At 39.4% G+C, this 24,244-nt stretch overlaps 1 protein-coding gene across 1 annotated transcript in view; it reads left to right on the top strand.

Moving 5' to 3' along the window:
• Positions 1-2,731: 2,731 nt before the first annotated feature.
• GREB1L (GREB1 like retinoic acid receptor coactivator) overlaps positions 2,732-24,244 on the top strand; it is a 108,188-nt gene continuing 86,675 nt past the window's right edge. Inside the window, exons 1-4 of the mRNA XM_052660403.1 lie at positions 2,732-2,888; positions 3,099-3,296; positions 15,063-15,239; positions 22,257-22,433. Coding sequence (XP_052516363.1) covers positions 2,732-2,888; positions 3,099-3,296; positions 15,063-15,239; positions 22,257-22,433 — 709 coding nt within the window. The remainder of the gene's footprint in view (positions 2,889-3,098; positions 3,297-15,062; positions 15,240-22,256; positions 22,434-24,244) is intronic.

Raw genomic sequence — 24,244 nt, 5'->3', positions numbered from 1 at the left:
ATATTACTCCTTAAACTATGTATAAATTGAAGGGATTAAGATTATGTTATCTTCCATGTATAGTTGAGTACTTCTTTATTCAACTAAAAAGGTCCCTTGGAGAATGTAGGTTTTCAGTGATGAAAGGAAGGTAACTTGTTGAGCCAGTAACAGATTAAGAAGAGGCAAGATTTTCAGGCATTTGGTGCTCTGGAGAAAGGCTAAAGGTCCACCTTTGAAGTTATTCTATTGTTTTCCGCGGTAAGAAATCCCATGAGTAACCATGCTAGTTCCTCATATTTTTCTCCCTTCAGGGAGGAAGAAAGGTCAGATGGCCATTGGATTTTGACTTAGACGCATATATTAGTGACATGGTATATTTCTCTACCAACCTCCGCTCTGTTTTGATTATGTGTGGTTCTGGTGAAAAAATAAATTGCTGTAGAAAAATTGAATGTTTATACTTGTTCCAGTAGGGTTTTACAAATTTGAACAAAACCTTGGTTTTTGATTACCTGATTCATATATTTTAGTACTTTCTGTTTGAATCCTATCTTCAAATTGTTGCAGAAGATAGAAAACATGAAATTAAAATTAAAATTTCATGTTTTAATTCTAAAATCTGTAAACTTAATTCTTTAAGAATATCATAATACTACTCCTGAAACCTTAAAAAAACCCTTGGTATTTCAGGAAAATTTCACTTGAGAGGCTTTGTTGATTTTCTTCAACTTACAACTTTGAGTATTATATGTATACTTTGGCACATGTACTTATCATAAGAAAAGCCTAGTAATTTATTTTTTCCAGTTTTACTGAGATATAGTTGATATATAACATTGCATTAGTTTTAGGTATACAGTATAATTATTTGATATATATGTGTGTGCTTAATTGCTCAGTCATGTCCAACTCTTTGCTATCCCATGAACTCTAGCCCCACCAAGCTCCTCTGTCCATGGGATTTCCCAGGCAAGAATACTGGAGTGCATTGCGCTTTCCTCCTCTAGTGAAGCTTCCCAACCCAGGGATCAAATGCACATATCTTGCGTCTCCTGCACTTGCGGATGGATTCTTTACCACAAGCATCACCTGGGAAGCCTTCAGAATCAGTTCAGTTCAGTTCAGTTCAGTTGCTCAGTCATGTCCGACTCTTTGTGACCCCATGAATCGCAGCACGCCAGGCCTCCCTGTCCATCACCAACTCCCGGAGTTCACTCAGACTCGCGTCCATCGAGTCAGTGATGCCATCCAGCCATCTCATCCTCTGTCATCCCCTTCTCCTCCTGTCCCCAATCCCTCCCAGCATCTGAGTCTTTTCCAATGAGTCAACTCTTCGCTTGAGGTGGCCAAAGTACTGGCGTTTCAGCTTCAGCATCATTCCCTCCAAAGAAATCCCAGGGCTGATCTCCTTCAGAATGGACTGGTTGGATCTCCTTGCAGTCCAAGGGACTCTCAAGAGTCTTCTCCAACACCACAGTTCAAAAGCATCAATTCTTCAACGGTCAGCTTTCTTCACAGTCCAACTCTCACATTCATACATGACCACTGGAATACTGAGGATTAAATAAAATAATTTTTAGGAAGTACCTGGTATATTCTCTAGCCCAACATTTTGCAGACTTTTCATCTCATTACCTCTTTACACTCTTAAAAACAATTGAATTTTGTTTACGTGTATTATATTTATTAGAAATTAAAACTAAGAAAATTTCAAAATACTTAATAATTTTAAAAGTTAACAATAAACCCATTATACATGGAAAATAAATGTATTTCCCCCAAAAAAAGTTAGTAGAAAGAGTAGTCTGTCATCTTCTGCCTTCAATCTGTTGTGGTGTCACTCATGAAATAGCCTCTAGAAAGTTCCACTGTAAATGTTTGAGAGAATGAGAATGAAAAAGGCACATAATATCCTAATAATAGTTTAAAAAGACTTTTGACATCATGGAACCCAGAAAAGGTCTTGGGGTCCTTGACCAATCATTAGCATTAGCACCCAATAAATTTAGTTATTATTAAGATATATGGAAATTTTTGTAACTATTGATGAGAAGTAAAGGCGATTGCATCAAAACTTCTTATTCCATGCTTTTCTGAGGTCCCAAATAAGACTGTGATTCAAACTAAGCAAAAGAAACAGCATTGTTTTTCAAATAAATACTAATAATACATGAATGAGTTCTTTGAATTTTAAAAGGCTCAAATCTTGCTTTTAGGAATTCACCAATTAAATATATTATCACAAAGCTTTCATTTTTTTTTTTTTCTTTTTCAGAGAAGAATCCTCCTAGGGTAATAAAATCTTAGTAGAGAGAGAAGTAATTTGATATTTCCTCTGAAACCACTGATAGTGTTCCTCTGGGTTATGGCAGTCTACCACTCACCAGTTTAAGGAGAAGGTGTGGCCCCCTTGTCACTGTGCTGGGCTTCATGATTGACAGGTCAATCTTGATTTACTAGTTGGAGAAACTTCGCTTAAAGCACTTATTGTGGTTTGATCCTTAGACACATGATCCCTTAAAGGGACTTTTTGAAAGCCCCTTTGGACTCTGAAGACAAGAAGCAAAAGTGATAGAATAGATAAATTGATAAGTTATCTCAAGAAATGTGTAGTTCATATAGTTTCTATTGTAACAGGATATGTGGGTATAGTTTATATCAGCTCTATGTGTACTTTGCATACATATAACCCTCTACTAATGTCAACTTTCTCCTTTTTCTTTTTCTTTCGGGGGGGGTGGTATAGACCATGGGGAATTCATATGCTGGGCAACTGAAATCTGCTCGATTTGAAGAAGCTCTCCACAACTCCATTGAAGCCTCTCTGAGATGTAGTAGTGTGGTACCACGACCAATTTTTTCCCAGCTGTACCTGGATCCTGACCAGCATCCTTTCTCCTCTGCAGGTAAGTTTCTCAATCCCACACATTTCTACATGCCTTTTAAAAGAAGTGGGAATTCTAGATCTGGGGATCTCTGAAATATGTGGGTTAAATGTTAGCCAATGCCTGTCTTCCTGTCCTCAGATATCTTTTCAGAACTATGAATTTTTCTTTTGGCTATCTCCCCATATGCATCTTTTTATTAAATTAGCTATGATTTATTTGCTTTCCCAGAGGTAAAACCCAAGGTGGAGGATCTGGATAAAGACTTGGTACGCCGATACACCCAAAATGGAAGCCTGGATTTTTCTAACAACCTCACAGTAAATGAAATGGAAGATGATGAAGATGATGAAGATATGTCAGATTCAAATAGCCCACCAATTCCCTATTCACAGAAACCTGCCCCTGAAGGGTCTTGCACTACAGATGGTGGGTTTCCTTTTTTATTTTTCAGTTCCTCTAATATTGTCTGGCTAGTTTCTAATCATTAATTGGCTGCTTAAGGCTGGAAACCAGTAATTATAGAAAGGAATGAGGAGTAATCATGCTTTCACTCACATTGTTGCCTGTGACTTCAGGAGTGAGTGAAGTCGCACAGTCGTGTCCGACTCTTTGTGATCCCATGGACTGTAGCCCACCAAGCTTCTCTGTCCATGGGATTCTCCAGGCAAGAATACTGGAGTGGGTTGCTGTTTCCTGTGACTTCATAGCAGGTGTCTATTAAGAAAGATAAGCACTATCACCCCATCTTACAGATCAAGAGAACGAGAGACAGAGCCATTGAATGACTTCTCTGACATGGTATGTGGCAAAGACAAGCCTAGACCCAGCTCAGGACTTTTTCAGTGCCTCACGAACTTCCTGCAAGAATGCTGCTCGAAAGTGATGTCTCTACTTCTTTCTGTTCCACTCTTAAAACAACAACAGAGATATCATGTGTTTTAATATATACCTTTTCCATGTATTCTGAACATTCATCCAGTATATTGTTATCAATAGAAGATTAAAATGAACATGTTTTTATCATCCCATTTTATTTATCTTGTCAGCCTCCTCTTCTACAAAGGCTTTTAACCACACTTTAAAAAAAGAAAATCCTACTTAAACATTTTCAGTATTTCATGTTTTTGATCACATAACAAATTATACTCTCTTCCCTCCATTAATGGTATATGGTCCTGCTTCCTGGCTATTCCAGCCTGATTTCTAATTAGTTCATAATCTGGTCATGGTAAAGAATCCACCTGCCAATGCAGGAGACGCAAGAGACGTGGGTTTGACCCCTGGGTGGGGAAGACCCCCTTGAGAAGGAAATGGCAACCAGTCAATATTCTTGACTGGAAAATTCCCTGGACAGAGTACCTGGTGGGCTACAGTCCATGGGGCTGTAGAGTTCGGACATGGCTGAGCACACACTCTTGATAGTTTATAGTTGGTCCACAGCTCTTTCAGTGTGGTTCATTCTAAGGCAGTTCTAAGAGTCCTCTCACTCAAAGGCAGAACAGCCCTGACATTTTCCTAATGAAATTGACAGTGGAATAGGGCAATATAGTACCTGGGTTTGTGTCAGCAGACCAGCTTCCCTTCATGGGAAATCTTCTATTTACCTAAGACTCACAGGAAGGTAAAGCTATTTTTAGAGGCAATTTAGATAAGCAGATACTTAACACCTGATGGGCTTCTGGGGTTTGCCATTCAGATGTAAATTTTGGCTGCTAATTTCTTATGTAAATTATTGGTAGGTTTCTACCCCACTGGGAAGCAGTTGATTGTCTAAAGGGGTAAAGGGCCACCAAATTTTAAGCCTCCAAATACGGCTTTGATTACTTGAGTTTGTGTTTACAGCTGTTTCAGTAAACTTTCCCCTCCCCCACTTAGATTACTCTGTAACCTTCAAGTTGGAGGTAATTGGAGAATGCAAATCCTGGTTCTGTGAAGTGAAAACCTTGGCTGTTTTCTTAAGGAAAATGCAGATGAGGTTTGCAAAGAAGTGCTCTGTACTAGGACTCCTTTAAAATTAAAATCATTTGCTGCAAGAGTCTTGGTTTTAAGGCAGCATGTCAGTATTACTTTTAGAAAATGAAATTATTTAGGGGCAGGTGTGTCCAAGAAATTGTTTTGTTTGTGCCCCATTCCGAATCTTTCTTTCCTTGTGTACAGTAATCAGGCTTACACCATCCTTAAAGTATTTCCCCCCAGATCATCTAGTGGCTTCTAAAAGAAAAATCCTATCTTTTTTTCAAGATTAGTCCAGATGAAATTTAAAATTACCCTAGAGGGGAGTATTAAGGTTTCTCCATTTTATTTGACGTTTTAATTGAGATTTAATGAGGACGAGATGGTTGGATGGCATCACCGACTCAGTGGATATGAATTTGAGCAAACTCTGGGAGATGGCAAAGGACAGGGAAGCCTGGGGTGCTGCAGTTCATGGGGTCACAAAGAGTTGAACACGACTGAGTGACTGAACAGTAATATTTATTATATTAATATTCTGACATATTTCAAATAGTGAAGAAATAGAGCTATCTGCTATTCCAGATATTTAGATCCTATAAGTCTTAAATAGAATCAGATTTCGTAGATTCTTTAGCTACTTCTGTACAGATGCACAGAGCTTATTTTCAATCTCTTTTTAAAAAAGCTAAATTAAATATTTCCCTTTGCATAGTATATATTTTTCTTAATTGGGGGTCCCTGATGATATATTTTGTATATAATTAGCTGATCTGAGTCCCAAGAATGAAGATTTGTAGGAAACAGTCCAGACTCTTGTGAGCGTCTTCTCAAAGTAACTATGAAGTAAACTGAGGAACTTTTCTTTGATTTTGAAATCTTTTCTGGCTTTGGATTGATTTCTTTCTTCCTGACTCTCTCCCTGGACTCACCCTTGCCTTCATTTCCTCACCTATTTCCTTTTAATTAAATTGCCTATAGTCTTGTGTTGGTGATTAACTGAAAGGCAAAAAGACAAAGTAGGACATTTAAAAAATGAACTTAAAAAAAATTTAGTTCATTTACAATGTTGTGTTACTTTCTGTTGTATAGCAAAGTGATTCAGTTATACATATAAACACATTCTTTTTTGTATTCTTTTCCATTATGATGTATCATAGGATATTGAATATAGTTTCCTGTGCTATACAGTAGGATGTTGTTTATCCATTCTCTACATGCTAGTTTGCACCTGCTAACTCCAACTCCCAACGTTACTCCTCTGCTCCTTGGCAACCACAGATCTGTTCCTTATTAGACTTAATTTTTTTTAAGGACAGTTTTAGATTTACAGGAAAATTGAGAAAACAGTACAGTTTCTGTATGTCCCCATAGTTTGCCCTATTGTGAACATGTTACATTATTAGTAATTTTAGTGCTGACTGAAGTCCATAGTTTATTTGGATTCTTTAGTTTCTACCTGTTGTCCTCTTTTTATTCCAGAACCCATCTGAAAGTGTTCGCTCAGTCATGTCTGACTCTTTGCAACCCTCTGGACCGTAGCTTGCAAGGCTCCTCTGTCCATGGGACTCTTCAGGCAAAAAGACTAGGGAGCCATTTCTTTCTCCAGGGGCTCTTCCCAACCCAGGGATCGAACGCTGGTCTCCTGTATTACAGCTGCTAAGTCACTTCAGTCGTGTCTGACTCTGTGCGACCCCATAGACAGCAGCCCACCAGGCTCCCCCGTCCCTGGGATTCTCTAGGCAAGAACACTGGAGTGGGTTGCCATTTCCTTCTCCAGTGCATGAAAGTGAAAAGGGAAAGTGAAGTTGCTCAGTCGTGTCCGACTCCCAGCGACCCCATGGACTGCAGCCCACCAGGCTTCTCCGTCCATGGGATTTTCCAGGCAAGAGTACTGGAGTGGGTTGCCATTGCCTTCTCCTGTATTACATGCAGGCTCTTTATTGTTTGACCCGCCAGGGAATATCCAGAACTGGTCTTCAGTTTAGTTCAGTTGCTCAGTTGTGTCCCACTCTTTTCGACCCCTTGGACTGCAGCACACCAGGCCTCCCTGTCCATCACCAACTCCTGGAATTTACTCAAACTCATGTCCATCGAGTCAGTGATGCCATTCAACCATCTTATCCTCTGTTGTCTCCTTTTCCTCCCTCTTGCCGTCAGTCTTTCCCAGCATCAGGGTCTTTTCACATAAGTCAGTTCTTCACATCAGGTGGCCAAAGTATTGGAGTTTCAGCTTCAGCATCAGTCCTTCTAATGAACATTCAGGACTGATTTCCTGTAGGATGGACTGGTTGGATCTCTTTGCAGTCCAAGGGACTCTCAAGAATCTTCTCCAACACCACAGTTCTAAACCATCAATTCTTTGGCACTCAGCTTTCTTTATGGCCAACTCTCACATCCATACATGACTACTGGAAAAACCATAGCTTTGACTAAACGGACCTTTGTTGGCAAAGTAACGTCTCTGCTTTTTAATTTGCTGTCTAGATTGATCAATAGAACCGGTCTGAGGTACTATTAATACATTAGATGTAGCTGTTGTGTCTCCTTAGGCTCCTCTTGGCTGTGACAGTTCCTCAGACTTCCTTTGTTTTTGATGATCCTGATAGTTTCAGAGATTATAGATCAGGTGTATTCTAGACCTTCTGTTGGAATTTGATGTTTTTCTCCTGATGAGACTGGGGTTATATATGGGTTTAGTGAAGAACGATCACAGAGATAAAGTGTCATTTTCATCTTACTGTATCAAGGGTACATACTTTCAGATGATTTATGTGTGGTGATGTTGACCTTAATCACCTGGCTGAGATAGTGTTATCTCCATTCCCCATGAGTATCCCATCCCTGCTGCACTCCCCCTTCATACTGTCAAAGAAAGTCCCTACACTCAGCCTACGCTTTTTAAGGAATGGGGAGTGAGGCTGCACATCCTTGAGGGCAGAGTAGCTACATAAATTATCTGGAATTCTACTGCGTGGAAGTTTGTCTCTTTTCCCTTGTTTATTAATTTACACAGTCATTTGTTTATATTCATTCATGAATATTTATTTTATTTGGGGGTTATAATCCAATACTATTTTATTATCTTGTTTAACTTTTTCCAGTTTTAGCCCTTGGTAGCAATTTCAGTTGGTTCTTGTGCCCCTTTTATATGCTGCCATCATGATGAGTTTTTTTTTTTAACACAAAAGAGGAAAATTTCTCTTCTCACTGTAACAAGCAGTTTTTTAAAATTTTTATTCATTATTTTAAAGTTTTGGCTGTGCTGAGTCCTTGTTGCTTCATGTGGACTTTATTGTGGTGTGCAGGGCTACTCTCTAGTTGTGGTGCATGGGGTTCTCATTGCTGTGACTTCTCACTGCTGTGACTTCTCTTGTTGTGGATCACGGACTCTAGGGGGCGAGGGCTCAGCGATTGTGGCTCACAGGCTTAGTTGCCCCTTGGCATGTGGGATCTTCCCTGACTAGGGATCAAACTGGTGTCCCCTGCAATGCAAAGTAGATTCTTAACCACTGGACCACCAAGGAAACCCACAGGCACTTTTTGAGAAAAAAAAAAGAAAAAACTAAAGGAAGAGGTTTGCTTCCTCCTATGAGAAAAATTTTTCTCCTAGAATCCAGTCATTGTTTAATGATTATAAGTTTTCACCTCTAGGTGTCCTCATATCATAAATGGGAAAACCTTTAAAGGCTAAAGTGCTGAGAGCTGTTAGTGCTTCTTACTTTGAGTGGACTGTGTAGTTTTCCTTATATCACAGACATCACGTTGAAATCATCTTTCTTCCTGAGCAAATCCTGCTTTCTTCAGATATTTTCCACACAAACTGTGTCTTCTCTACTCTATTCCTGTTTGCTGCTGCTGCTGCTAAGTCGCTTCAGTCGTGTCTGACTCTGTGCAACTCCATAGACAGCAGCCCATCAGGCTCCACCATCCCTGGGATTCTCCAGGCAAGAACGCTAGAGTGGGTTGCCATTTCCTTCTCCAATGCATGAAAGTGAAAAGTGGAAGTGAAGTTGCTCAGTCGTGTCCGACTCTTAGCGACCCCATGGACTGCAGCCTACCAGGCTCCTCCGCCCATGGGATTTTCCAGGCAATAGTACTAGAGTGGGGTGCCATTGCCTTCTCCGCTATTCCTGTTTAGCCCCAAACTAAAATTATACTTTCCTCCCTTAATCTCCCTTTGGCTGCAATGTATTGCTTTGAGAAAGCTCATTAGAAAGGGGCACCTTTGTGACTTGCAAAACTTTTGAGGATTCACTGCGGCTTCCCTGGTGGCTCAGACAGTAAAGAATCTGCCTGCAATGCGGGAGACCCCTGGATTGATCCCTGAGTGGGGAAGATTCCCTGGAAAGGGGAATGGCTACCCACTCCAGTATTCTTACCTGGAGAATTCCCATGGAGAGAAGAGGCTAGTGGGCTACAGTCCATGGTGTCCCAAAGAGTTGGACACGACTGAGCTACACATTCACTTTCAGTAGGTGTGAGATAGGTGGCTGCTGACAGAGCCCATGGCTGGCAGGGACTGCTCTGACAAGTGCCCCCAAGGATTCAGCCTAGAAAGCTAGGTGATGAGACTCAGCAAAGATAGGCAATGGAGAAGCCATAGGAGAGTGTCCTACGTCAGACCAGGGACGCTCTTGTGGTCAGAGTAACCTTTAGTCTGTGGTCACAGTGACATTAACTCTCTAACCTGGAGTCAAGAGACCTGGGTCCCAACTTCTTGGGTTGCTGGGAATTTGACCTTGGATTGTTTTCTTAACCTTTATGGGTCCCAGTTTCCTTGTCTACAAACTAGAGATAGGGATAGATTAGTGTTACCCAATCTTTGACTCACAAATCTCCTATAATAGTACATAATTTTTGGACCCCTTAGGAATTTAAAAACTAATTCTGTCACTGCATGGCATGTGATAAAGAATCAATTTTAAGTAGAATATACTCATTTTAGATCAATATACTAATTACTCTTTGATATTATTCACACATGAGAAAAAATTGTCTACATTTTATCCTTTAGTTGCTGTTTAGGGCTTTCCTGATGGGTCAGCAGGTAAAGAATCCACCTGCAGTGCATAAGACACAGGAGATGTGTGTTTGATTCCTGGGTTGGAAAGATCTCCCTGGAGGAGGAAATGGCATCGTGCTCCACTATCCTTGCCTGGAAAATTCTATGAACAGAGGAGCCTGGTGGGCTATAGTCCATGGGTTTATAAATAGTTGGATGTGACTGAGCATGTAGCAATTACTGTTTAATTTACTTTAAACTGGTTGTGTAAGGAAAAGCATATTTTGTAGACAAATTCAAGAATAAAATGTTAACCCTTTTTCCCCCAGGTAGGAGGAGTGGCAGAGGATGGGAGCCAAGTGTATTTATATGTTTCCCAGCATCAAAAAAAGGCCAGATCCACTTGTATTCCCCAAACTTTGGAACTTTTACATTTTAGGGTAAAAGTGAAATTCGCTCAGTCATGTCCAACTCTTTGGGACCGCATAGACTGTAGCCTGCCAGGCTCATCTGTCCATGGGATTCTCCAGGCCAGAATACTGGAGTGGGTAGCCATTCCCTTCTTCAGGGGATCTTCCCAACTCAGGGATTGAACCCAGGTCTCCCTCATTGTGGGCAGATTCTTTACCATCTGAGCCACCAGGGAAGCCCAAGCATAGTGGAGTGGGCTGTCTATCCCTTCTCCAGAGGATCTTCCTGACCCAGGAATCGAACCAGGGTCTCCTGCATTGCAGGCGGATTCTTTACCAGTTAAGCCAGCAGGGTGTTCTAATTTATTCTTATAATTTTTGCTCCACGTGAGGAAAGAGTTTCAGACTGCTCTTTGCAGAATTTGTCTGCAAATAATATGCTGCTGAAAGAAGTAGGCTTTTCCTTCTTACACAAAAAGCCAAACTGGATTGTTGTCGTTGTTTAGTTACCAAGTGTCTGACTCTTTGCAACCCCAGGGACTGTAGCCTGCCGGGCTCCTCTGTCCATGGGATTTCCCAGGCAAGAGTACTGAAGTGGGTTGCCATTTCCTTCTCCAGGGGATCTTCTCGACCGAGGGATTGAACCCGTATCTCCTGCATTGGCAGAGGGATTCTTTACCACTGAGCTACTGGGGAAGCCCCGAATTGTATTATAATCACTAAAATTTTACCTTAACATTGCTTTTTTTTGGTGCCCTAGAAGTGTATTTTATGTAATTTGATAAGCGAGGATGAGGTTGACTCTAACTTTCATATCTAGCAAAGAGTAACTTAGGCACATTTGTAAAATGACTGTGTCCATCAAACACAATCTATGTTCCCTAAGCTTCCCATTATTAACCACTAGCTTATTATGGGTATATATTAAGCAACATATCAATACACGTGACTGATAATAAAAATCAATCTTAAAATGTGGGATAATCAAAACCACACATTGATATGGGCTTCAATCAAGTGAGTACTGAGTTCGCTCATCTGTTTTCCACTATCCCTACATGTATAGTATAGAATATCCTTAGAACATTTTACTTTAAAGGTAGACTATTAGAATAATTATTAGGTTTTAGAAATTGGTAATGTTATCTATTTTAGTTTCATGTATAGTTCTGCAGTATCATGGAGAATCTTTATGAATCCCTAGGACTTTGATAACTCCCCTTTGGAAAATCCTGTATCAGATGACCTTGAGATTCCAGATAGCTCTGATGTTCTAAAAGTTGTCTTCTTGTTCAGTCGCTAAGTCATGTCCGACTCTGACTGCAGCACTCCAGGCTTCCCTGTCCTCCACTATCTCCTGGAATTTGCTCAAATTCATGTTCATTGAGTCAGTGATGCTATCTAATCATCTCGTCCTCTGACACCCCCTTCTCCTTTTGCCTTCAATCTTTCCCAGCATCAGGGTCTTTTCCAATGAGTTGGCTCTTTGCATCAGGTGGACAAAGTATTGGAGCTTTAGGTTCAGCATCAGTTTTTCCAATGAATATTCGGGATTGATTTCCTTTAGGATTGGCTGGTTTGATCTCCTTGCTGTCCAAGTGACTCTCAAAAGTCTTTTCCAGCACCACAATTTGAAAGTATTGATTCTTTGGCATTCAGCCTTCTTTATAATCCAATTCTTACATCCATACATGACTATTGGAAAACCATAGCTTTGAGTATACAGACCTTTGTCAGCAAAGTGATGTCTCTGCTTTTTAATAATATGCAGATTGGTACTGACTTATGTATTTTTTCTAATATGGAGTGACTGTAAGTTCAGAGAGTTTGTAGTACTACTCCTTAGTGACAGAGAAATCTCCTCAAGCAGAAATCTCCTGTTTCCATCAATCAGTAATCGTAAACCTCTCATCACAGAATTATCTACATCCTTTGCAAAGGTGTTTATGTTTTGCCCTTTGGAGAAAGTTGTAATAATGGTGCTACCTACTAGGGATAGATTTCCTGTCTATATATGAATTAAAAATTCCTTTGATTAAGAAATTTACTGCTCCTTTTAGGAGTTTTTTTTTTGGCTGCATAGCATGTGGGATCCTAGTTCCCCCACCAGGGACTGAACCAGTGCCTTCAGCAACAGTGTTCTAATTTAACCTGACCTCCAGGGAGTCTCTATTTTAGCCTCCTAGGGTTAGGATTTTAGAATTTGGTAAAGACATTTGTGTTAACCCCTCATGGTTTTGGCTCTGGAGTATAACTATTCTTAGTGCCTTTTTTTTTTTTTTTTCCCAAGTTGACTAATACATTTTATGCCTGTTTTTACATAGCAAACTTTCCATGTCTCACATCACTGGACATTATGGGACTCATTATGTAAGCTTGGACAAACACTCTCACCTCTCTGAGCCTCAGTTTCTCCATGTATGAAAGGGATACAGTCATACCTAGCTAGAATTATTGTAAATAAGAAAGTCTCTGAAGTGCTTAACACTCCACCTGGCTTATGTTAAGTGCTCCATAAATTTTAACTGCCTTTCATATCATATCATCAACTCCCAACTTTCAAACCTGAGAGTTTTGTCCCTTAATGGAGGTGGAGACAGCTGATTCTTTAAAGGGTTCAATGCATCTATAGGCAAAAAAAAAAAAAAAAAAAAGTTTGTAATCTGAATAAATAATATGACCCCATATATAAATGATTATTCAAATAAATACAAATGATATTGTGAATAATAAAATACAAATTCATTCAAATTGTTAAAGAAGTCGCAATAACATTTGATAATATTTTTCTCAAATTGTGAACACTGGAAGTTACATTTGAGTTTTTAGTTTTAAAAGAGGATCTACAAGCTTGGAATAGTTGAACCCCACTGTCTTTATCATTCTAGCCTTTGATTTCCTGGCTTTTTTCTAATTTTATCCTGTCTGCTTTTGCGGTTTAATGATCCAAACCATACAGTAGATTCCTATGCAGCATAGCTTCATACCATATTTGGTTGTTTTTTTTTTTTAATTTATTTCTCAAATACTCACCGATGGCATTCTATTTTTGTTGGCATTTGGTTAACATCATAATATGCATTGATTCTGGGAGAGCCTGGCATGGTTCTGGCCCACTGTGCTTTGGGCGATGATGGCGCTCTCCCCAGGGTTGTGTCTGGGAATTAGCCATCCGTCCTCTGTTGTCCAGTTTTCTGTCAGGTGCCCAACTATGGCTAGAAAGGTGGGATGTTCCAGTGGCCCAGCTTGGATTAGGTGCCAGCACCAGCTAAGGCTGGAATATCACAGCTGTCCAGGGGAATCCCGTAACTAGAGCGTTGGGAGGATCATTTCCCAGAAGACATGGAGATTGGTGCTTTGTAGCAGAGCATAGCTGTCCTCTGTTATATTGTCTTGTAATTGCCAGTTCCTTATACATCCTTGCAGTTGACTACAAGTGAGTTATTAGAGGATGACACATTCTGTTCAGCTCTATCCCCAGGCCAAAGACAGCACTTGATGAAAATCATTTTATTTTGATTTTATTTCTTTATTTTTGTCTGTGCTGGGTCTTTGTTGCTGTGTGCAGGCTTTCTCTAGGTGCGGCGAGAGGGGGCTGGCTCTTCCTTATATTGGGCAGGCTTCTTATTGCAATGGCATCTCTCGTCGTGGAGAGCAGAATTTAGATGTGTGGGCTTCAGTAGTTGTAGCTCATGGCCTCAGTAGTTGTGATGCGTGGGCTTAGTTGTCCTGTGGCATGTGGAATCTTGCCAGACCAGGGATTGAAACCACATCCCCTGCATTGGCAGGCAGATTCCTAACCACTGGACCACCAGGGAAATCTGCAAATCATTTTTAGTAAATGATGAACTAATGAATTAAGGTAATAATTCATGGTTACAAAGCAGTTATGTAAGGTTTTGCTGTTTCTTATGATGTCTCATCTAGTGAAAATAACCTAAACAGTTTGGAGTTCTGGTTCTGATCCATTCATTTATGATTCACTAAACTCTGAGCTTCAGTCTCTTCCTCTGTGAAACAGAAAACATTTGTTCTATGATCAATCTGACTTAGAGAAGTGAATTTGCATTGAAACTAAGAATACTGTATTATAGTCACATAAAATTATATATGTTTGTCAGTTTCTTATATATTTATCATTTCCTAATCTGTGGATCAGAAAATATAAAGTCATCAGTGTTGGCTAAAACAGTTGGAAATATCTCCTTTTAGTAAGTTTTTGGGCTTCCCTGATGGCTCAGTGAGTAAAGAATCTGCCTGCAATGTAGGAGACATGGGTTAGATCCCTGGATTGGAAAGATCCCCTGGAGGAGGGAATGGCAACCCACTCCAGTAATCTTTCCTGGGAACCCCATGAACAGAGGAACCTGGTGGGCTACAGACCATGGGGTTGAAAAGATTTGGACCCTGAAGCAACTGAGCATGAGCATCTTTTTAGCTCTGCTCAGAAGAGCACATGTGGGAGATGTGTGTTTGAGACTTCCCTGGTGGCTCAGACAGTAAAGCGGCTTCCTACAATGCGGGAGACCGGGGTTCAATCCCTGGGTTCAATCCTGGGGAAGGAAATGGCAACCCATTCCAGTATCCTTGCCTGGAAAATTCCATGGATGCAGGAGCCTGGTAGGCTAGTCCATAGGGTCGCAAAGAGTCGAACACGACTGAGAGACTTCATTTTCTTTCACTTTGCATATGAACTTTAAATTTAGTCCTTCATAGTGATTCCCACAGGCAAATCTACTCTCCAGATGGGTGATGCGGAGTTATAACCTCTCTAAACATTCCACTGTGTCCTTTTTCTTTTTCTTTTTTTTTATTGGCTTCTAGGTTTTTGTCAAGCAGGAAAAGATTTGCGTTTGGTATCTCTGTGTATGGAACAGATTGACATCCCAGCAGGATTCCTCCTGGTGGGGGCCAAGTCTCCCAACCTTCCTGAACACATCCTAGTGTGTGCTGTAGACAAGCGATTCCTGCCAGATGATCATGGGAAAAATGCACTTTTAGGTGAGTATTTCATACCTGCAAAGTTCCTTCTGAGACAAAGGAATTAAATAAAATACAAGTTTATTTTAAATTATCACAGAATTTTAAAAAATCACAGAATTAGCTGCGGATTATATAGTTTAGTTTAAGTAAGAAACATTTTTTCATTTAGTTGTTGTTGAGTCACTCAGTCGTGTCCAACTCTTTGCAACCTCATGGACTACAGTGTGCCAAGTTTCCCTGTCCTTGACCATCTCCTGGAGTTTGCTCAAACTCATGTCCATTAAATCAGTGATGCCATCCAACCATCTCATCCTCTTCTCCTTCCTTCAATCTTTCCCAGCATCAGGGTCTTTTCTAATAAGTTGGCTCTTTGCATCAGATGGCCAAAGTATGAGAGCTTCAGCTTGAGCATCAGTCTTTCCAATGAATATTCAGGGTAGATTTCCATTCGGATCAACTGGTTTGATCTACTTGCAGTCCAAGGGACTCTCAAGAGTGTTCTCCAGCACCACAGTTCAAAAGCATCAATTCTTTGGTGATCAGCCTTCTTTATGGTCCAAATTTCACATCTGTACATGACTACTGGAAAAACCACAGCTTTGACTGTATGGACCTTTGTTGGCAAAGTAATGTCTCTACTTTTTAATATGCTGTCGTTTAGTAACTTCTCACAAGTTAACTTTCACTTTTTTATTAACTCTCAAAATATTCATCTTAACGAAGAGATTTTTTAAAACCAGGCATTAAAGAATGCCATGCAATTTATCAAAAATAATTATTTTGTGAAATAAAATAGGATTTACTCTCTCTAGAGTCATTGATCTGGACCTGATATAAAATCAACTCTCAATTATTCAACTGTGGATTATCCACTTTGTAAGTTATTGATACCTATTCTGTACCATCCATTATTTCTAATTATACTTTATTGATGTGGTTCTCATTTAAATTTAGCATTAATTCAACCAAGATGTATAGGAATATATCTATGATACAAGATGTGTAACTTTTTTTTTTGATGTGTAACTTTTATCTCAGAGTTTTTCTTACTTTCTAGTATTACTTTAAATCTGGCTCTTTTTTCACAATATAGCTTCTCTACATCATGGAAAATAACAAAAGTGGATTTACTTTTTAATTATTATTTTTAAAAATTGAAAGTATAGTATAGAAAAATTGAAGTATAGTTCATTTTCAATATTATATTAGTTTCAAATGAATGGCATGAAGTATCATTGATTCAAGTGATTCAGTATTTTTACAGATTGTACTCCATTAAAAATTATTACAGGATAATGGGTATAATTCCCTGTGCTGAAATATATATCCATGTTGCTTACCTATTTTATATTAGCAGTTTGTATCTGTTAATCCCTTATACCTATCACGCCCGCTCCTTCCCTTTATCCACTGATAAGCGCTAGTTTTCTATACCTGTGAGTCTTTTTGTTTTGCTGTATCATTCATTTGTATTATTTTTGGATTCACAGATAAGTGACATCATACAGTTTTTTTCTTCTATCTGACCTATTTCACTAAGCATAATACCCTCTAAGGTCATCGATGTTTTTATAGATGGCAGAATTTCATTCTTTTTTATGACTGAGTAATCTTCCATTGTGTGTGCATGTGTCTGTGTGTATACATGTGTGTATGTATACATATATATTAAGGCCACTACGTACAAACCTTCAAGTTGCAGGCTTTCAAAGATGTGAATGTATATGTGCATGTCCAGTCATGTAAGGTGTGAGTGAAATGGCAGCTTGCCCTCCATCTCCTATTGCTGACAGCCCTTCAGCTCTGCCATCTCCCACCCCTTCTCCCTCCTCTAGTCAGTAACTCTTCTTGCCTGTTCACTGATGCCAGCCCCTGTATGCCAGCAATACATACAGTATTATATATAATACAGTGCAATAGTACAGTATCAATACAGTACTATTGCACTTTTTCAAGATACTGTACTGTAGGACTGAAAATGTTTAATTTTTTGTGTTTGTCTTTCATGTATTATTTGTGTGAAAAGTATTATAAACCTATTACAGTATAGTACCATATAGCCAACTGTGTTAGTTGGGTACCTAGGTTAACTCTGTTGGGCTTTTGAATAAGTTGGACTTATGAATACACTCTTGGAATGGAACTCGTTTGTATGTTATATATATATCACATATATATATATCTCCTCAGGATATATATATGATGTATTATGTATACATATATATATACATACCACATATTCTTTATCCATTTGTCTGTTGATGGATGCTTATGTTGCTTCCATATCTTGGCTATTGTAAACAACATTGCTATGAACTTCGAGGTGCGTGTATCTTTCAATTTAGTGTTTTCATTCTTTGGCTTTATACCCAGCACTGAAGTCACTGAATTATATAGCAGTTCTGGTTTAAGTTTTTAAAGGAACCTCTGTTACTCTTTTCCATAATGACTGCGCCAGTTTACTTTTCTACCAAAAGTGTACAAGGGTTTTCTTCTCTTCACATGCTTTCCAGCATTTGTTGTTTGTAGACTTTCTGATGATAGCCATTCTAACAGGTGCGAAATGATATCATTGTTGTCTTGATTTGCATTTCTCTAATAACCATCAGTGTTGAGCATCTCTTCCTGTGCCTATTAGCCATCTGTATGTGTTCTTTGCAAAAACATTTATTCATGTTTTCTGCCCACTTTTTGATTGAGTGGTTTGTTTTTTCAATACTGAGTTGTAGAGCTGTTTGTGTATTTTGTATACTAACCCGTTTGTGGTGATATCATTTGCAAATATTTTCTCCCATTCCATAGGCTGTCTTTTCATTTTGTGTATGGTTTCCTTTGCTGTGCGAAGTCTAGGAGTACACAGATCAGTATCTTGAGTCAGAAAATGATCCTGCACATGCTTTGTAAAGTTTCCTTAAACTACAGTTCAAAGCCTGCTCTTGATTCATAGAAAAAGAAGTGATAATTTTCATTTTCATGGGCTTTAATTTTTTTAAATATCCATTTTTTTCTTTTAGTGAAATTGAGCAGATGGTTTAATATAGACACCTAATGGTAAAGTTTGTTCAGTTCAGTTCAGTCGCTCAGTCGTGTCCGACTCTTTGCGACCCTATGAACCGCAGCACGCCGGCCTCCCTGTCCATCACCAACTCCTGGAGTTCACCCAAACTCATGTCCATCGAGTCAGTGATGCCATCCAACCATCTCATCCTCTGTCGTCCCCTGCTCCTCCTGCCCTCAATCTTTCTCAGCATCAGGGTCTTTTCAAATGAGTCAGCTCTTCGCATCAGGTGGCCAAAGTATTGGAGTTTCAGCTTCAACATCAGTCTTTCCAGTGAACACCCAGGACTGATCTTTAGGATGGACTGGTTGGATCTCCTGTAAAGTTTGTACATTGGACTAAATTAGCAAAGAAGATCCAAGTATTCTTTTGTTCATTTATTCATTCAACAGTGTTTTTTCCAAAAAATTACATCAGGCTATGATATGTGAGCACAAGAATGATAAGACACGGTCTTTTCCATCACGGAGCTAAGAACCTAGTTGGTTCTGGAAGAACAACTTTTTGTTGTTGGAAACCTTTTTAGCACTTTAAAAGCATCAAAGTTTTATCAAATGGGACAGTGCATATGTGGTTCTGATTACAAACATAGAAAAATCTCTTATAATGCCTTTTTACTCAGTGCCTTTTCTTCATGACTAGAGGGATCCTCTCAGAATGTCATGGAAAAGACACAGAAAAGACCATCAGAATAATAGATTTTATAATCCTTTGTAATCAGGAATATGAAACCAAAGGCTTTGGAATTAAAATTGGGTTTAAATCCCAGATTTGCTACTTAGCAGTTTAAGAACTTGAGCAAGCTACTTATTTTCTTGAATACTCAGATTCCCCATTTATTGATATGTAAAGAAACCGATATTGCCTACCCTGCAGGGTTATAATGATCAAAGGGGTGATGTTTATAAGGTACCCAATAGCACAGTGCCTGGCACGTACTTGCTCTTTAAATGGTAATTATTCTGCCATTCTATCATATTTATTAAATAACCTTATAGACATGGGACTTTGTTTAATAATTTTTTATTAACCGCTACTCCAAGTGAAAGTGTAGTGACACAAAATGGTAAAAGTTCTCGTAGACAGGCACTGTGAGATTTTGATATGTTCATTACTCTATTGTGGAAAAGTTAATATTCCTCTAACATTTCTTACTTAAGATGAATGATTTTAGTATACATTACAATATAGTGGGCGGAATTCCCTGGCAGTCCAGTGGTTAGGGCTCTACACACTCACTGCTGAGGGCCCACGTTCAATCCCTGGTCAGAGAATTAGTACCCACAAGCCATGTGGCACAGCAAAAAAAAATATATATATATATATATATAAATTTTAAAAGATTTAGTGGGAAATTTTTTAAAACTTAAAATATTCTATAATCCTAGTAGACTCCAATATCAATTTGTCTAAATTTTTATATAGAGTATGTAGGTTCCAAAGACTATGGGGAAATTGATTTTAAAATAAATTGATCCACTTGGCGGTGCATATGCCCCACATCTGCCATGCAATTGAAAGATCTGATTGCTAGAAAAACTAGAAAGGTAATTTGGCTGAAAGAGACATTATTTTTTTGTGATAGTAACAGCATGCACTTTGAGCAGATAAAATCTGTCTTGAATCAAAGTTAATACGGAAACCATACAGAGTTTTAAAAATGGACTATCGCATTCTTACTCGTTTATATTGCTAATTCTCATCATTAGTAGGAAGTTTCTCTTCTTTGAAGATTATCCAGATCCATTGCTTTTCTTCCTCCTTACACTCTTTTGGTTTTCACCTCAGGAAACAGGTAGAGGAAAAGAGGTAAACTCTAATCCCAATAATTTTTTAATTCCAATTCTGGCACTAATCTTTTATGAACTGCTTGGCTTGGACCTTTGAGATAAGCCTCATTTTTGACACCGTTTTTATTTCAGCTGAAGATTCTTATATTTATTGTGTTTTGAGTGTGTTGCGTCTGCCTCATAGGTCAGCCAATTTTCCATCAAGGCATAATGATCACATCAGAAAGCAGGGTCCATGGAGGCCGTGGTTTTGTCTTCCTTGTTCAGTGCTAAAACCTGGTACCCAAAATAGTGCCAGCACATAGCAGCGTACAGATATTTGTTGGATGGATGGATGGACAGGTAGATGCATGGATTAGTGGATGGATACGTGGCTACGTGGATGGATGAATGGTTAGATGGATGGTTGACTTTAGGAATTTGGTGAATGAGGCAACCATTGACATCTTTATTCTTTCGGTCTACAACTGCAAGGTATTAGACAAATAGCTAAATGCCCTCGAATGCAATCCATCTCTGAATAAGTTTTAAATAATTTACGAAATTATGTTAATATTTATATCTCTATAAGTGATGGTAATAAACTAATTATGTAGAATTACTAATATTATGTAACTGACTGGAGGTTGTGACTATCTTTCATTCACCGCTGGTTTTCCAGTGTTTAGCACAATGCCTGGCATACAGGTAGGTGCTCAAATAATCATTGAATAAATAATAATAAGTTGGACTGCCCATTTCTAAGTATTCTGAATTGATTGTCAGCATTCTGAGATTGGGACATTATAAGACAGTCTGTCTTGAATCCCGTGGTCCTTCTCTTCTCTTCTCATATCAGTCAGTTCAGTCACTCAGTTGTGTCCGACTCTTTGTGACCCCATGGACTGCAGCACACCAGGCTTCCTTGTCCATCAGCAACTCCCGGAGTTTATTCAAACTTATGTCCATTAAGTCAGTGATGCCATCCAACTGTCTCATCCTCTGTTATCCCCTGCTCCCACCTTCAACCTTTCCCAGCATCAGGATCTTTTCAAATGAGTCAGTTCTTCGCATCAGGTAGTCAAAGTATTGGAGTTTCAGTTTCAATATCAGTCCTTCCAATGAACACCCAGAACTGATCTCCTTTAGGATGGACTGGTTGGATCTCCTTGAATAGAGAGGAAATGGGAATTTCAGGCAACTTGTGCCAAAAAGTACAACTGGATCTCATAGAAACTAGAACGTGAACAATGCCCTGAGTTTATACATCTCTGTTCATACTCTCCTATCTGGAGACCAGCTCCTCTTCATGATTCCAGTTTGCTCTCTCCCACACCCTAGCTGGCATAGCCCTGACTTGGGTTCAAATTTTTACATATCCAGGGTCTGGTATCATCTGACCGATTCTTTTTGTATTTATTTCAAAATTCCAGGAGAGAGACTGACTGTCCAAGATGGGGTCAGATAATGGTCCACAGTCTAATCAGCTGTGGCTGTGGAGTCAAGTCCACATGGTGGGTAGGATGGAGAACCAGGGCCAGTAGGTTAAGAAGGAAATATGGGGCTTCCCTGGTGTCTCAGTGGTAAAGAATCCACCTGCTAGTGCAGGAGACACGGGTTCCATCCCTGAGCTGGGAAGATCCCACATGCTGTGGAGCGGCTAAGCCTGTGTGCTATCCTATCGAGCCTGTGCTCCAGAGCCCAGGAGCCGCAACTACTGAAGCCTGTGCGCCCAGAGCCCTTGCTCCATGACAAGAGAGACCACTGCAGTGAGGAGCCTGTGCACCACAGCTAGAGAGTAGCCCCTGCTCGCCGCAAGTGGAGAAAACCCTGTGCAGCAACAGAGACCCAGCGCAGCCAAAAACCAATACAATTTTAAAAAAAGAAGGGAATTTGTAAGGAGGAAATAATAGGTATCTCTAGGTCCAATATTTTCATATTTTTGTGTCAGCTATATAAATTCTATCCTATGATATTATCCATTATATTCCCTTTATCATTATCCCTTTAGAGCATTTTAAAGTTATTTCATCTTTCACTGTTATAATTGCTAAATTTTTTGCACCTATTTTTTTTTCCTTTGAATTATTTCCTTGAAGGTAGGAAGTTAACAGGCCCAAGAGTGAGTATTTCTATCCTTTTTGAATATAAAATTTAAGTATTATAACAACATGCAAGGCCACCAGTAACTGTTTTTCGTCATTTCAGGGTTTTCTGGAAACTGTATCGGCTGTGGAGAAAGAGGATTTCGGTATTTCACGGAATTTTCCAACCACATAAACTTGAAGCTCACCACCCAGCCAAAGAAGCAGAAGCACTTAAAGTACTACCTAGTCAGAAGCTCCCAGGGTGTACTGTCGAAGGGACCTCTTATCTGCTGGAAAGGTAGCGTCAGCTTCCGGGGGTGGGAAGAGAATGTGAGTGTTAGGATATTGACAAGTGACCTGTGACCCACACGGGGTTCAGAATCCAGGTGTGGAATAGATAAATACCTCCAGTTCAGAAGACTATGCCAAAATATAAAACCCCTGACAGGTTATGTGACTTGCTTCAGTTTTTTGTTTTTTGGTTTTTTTTTTTTTGGCCGCTTCACGTAGCCTGTGGGATCTTAGTTCCCTAATCAGGGAAGTAACCCGCTCTCTCTGCAGTGGAGGCAGACCTTTACTGAACCGCCAGGGAAGTCCCTTGACTTGCTGCTTTTCATTTTTAATAGAAACTATTTAAATTTCTCATTGTATTTATCTCTTGGGGGGTGGAATACATCTCTCTCGGGGGGAAGGAATGGACTCTTCCTAGCTCTTCTGGCATTTAGTGTGCGTGCCTGCTCAGTCGCTCCAGTCGTGTCCGACTCATTGCAACCCCATGGACTGCAGCACGGCAGGCTTTCCTGTCCTCCACTATCTCCCAGAGTTTGCTCAAATTTATGTCTGTTGAGTCGGTGATGCTATTTAACCATCTCATCTTCTGGCGCCCCATTTTCCTTTTGCCTTCAATCTTTCCCAGCATCAGGGTCTTTTCCAGTGAGTCAGCTCTTTGCATCAGGTGGCCAAAGTATTGAAGCTTCAGCTTCAGCATCAGTCCTTCCAATGAATATTCAGGGATGATTTCTTTTATAATGGATGGGCTTAATCTCCTTACTGTCCAAGGGACTCTCAAGAGTCTTCTCCAACACCACAGTTCAACAGCATCAGTTCTTTGGCGCTCAGCTTTCTTTATAGTCCAACTCTCACATCCATACAGGACTAAAACCATAACTTTGACTATACAGACCTTTGTCGGCAAAGTGACAACACTTTGTGTTGATACAGAGTGATGACTATTTTATGGTTGCATAGAGTATCTTTAAGTTCTTATTTAGTGCTCAGTGACAATTCATCTTTCTGGTAAAGAATTACCTTTTTAAAATAGTTTGTGACACAATGATCCTGGGTGACTTCTGGAACCTCACACTTAGAGCCATTGCTATTTTGGAATTGTATTTATGTATATAATGTCAAATACATATTTGTTTACAATATACCTAACATGGAGATATCCTTTTCGGCCAAAATATAGTAGCTCTTCAAGGAAGGTCACAGCATAGAAGATTGCAGAAAACTGCACCTACTTTTTGCATGTCTCCAATAAACTTGGAAGCTCTCTAAAGGACCCACTATAATTAACTTTGTCATTTACAACCATTTATATTCCTTTTTCACCTGCTACCTTTAAATACTAAATGGTGCAACATACAGTATAAATTGTTTGGAAGTTATAGCCACACAGGTAGTCACAATATTTGCTATCTACCTGAATCAGTGCAAAGTATTACTAAAATACTACACCAAAGCCCAATTAATATTGGCTCACTTAAAATGAAGTTTAGTGTTGCCCAATCGGTAATTACTTTGAATAATATCTACCAGTTTCCTTTAATAAGAACTGAGAATAGTAAGAATTTGAAAATTTCTCATTTTTCTCCTGTGCTTACAAATTTTTCTTTGCTTCTGTTTCTGAACATAAATTAAGGTTGAAGGGAGTCTAGGAGGCTCCAAATCTAGGTTACTATTCTGCACTGAAATCAGTCCCAGACAAGAGATTAACTGGTGCTTAAAAGCTTACCAAGTTTTTATAAATTATTGATAATTTAACCTCAGTCTTACCCATAAAACTAGCATGACTATATTGGTTATGAGTAATTTTTCTCCTGGGAACTA

The sequence above is a fragment of the Budorcas taxicolor genome, chromosome 22 (assembly GCF_023091745.1).
Source record: "Budorcas taxicolor isolate Tak-1 chromosome 22, Takin1.1, whole genome shotgun sequence".
Lineage (NCBI taxonomy): Eukaryota > Metazoa > Chordata > Mammalia > Artiodactyla > Bovidae > Budorcas > Budorcas taxicolor.
This window is presented reverse-complemented; position numbering and strand designations above follow the sequence as displayed.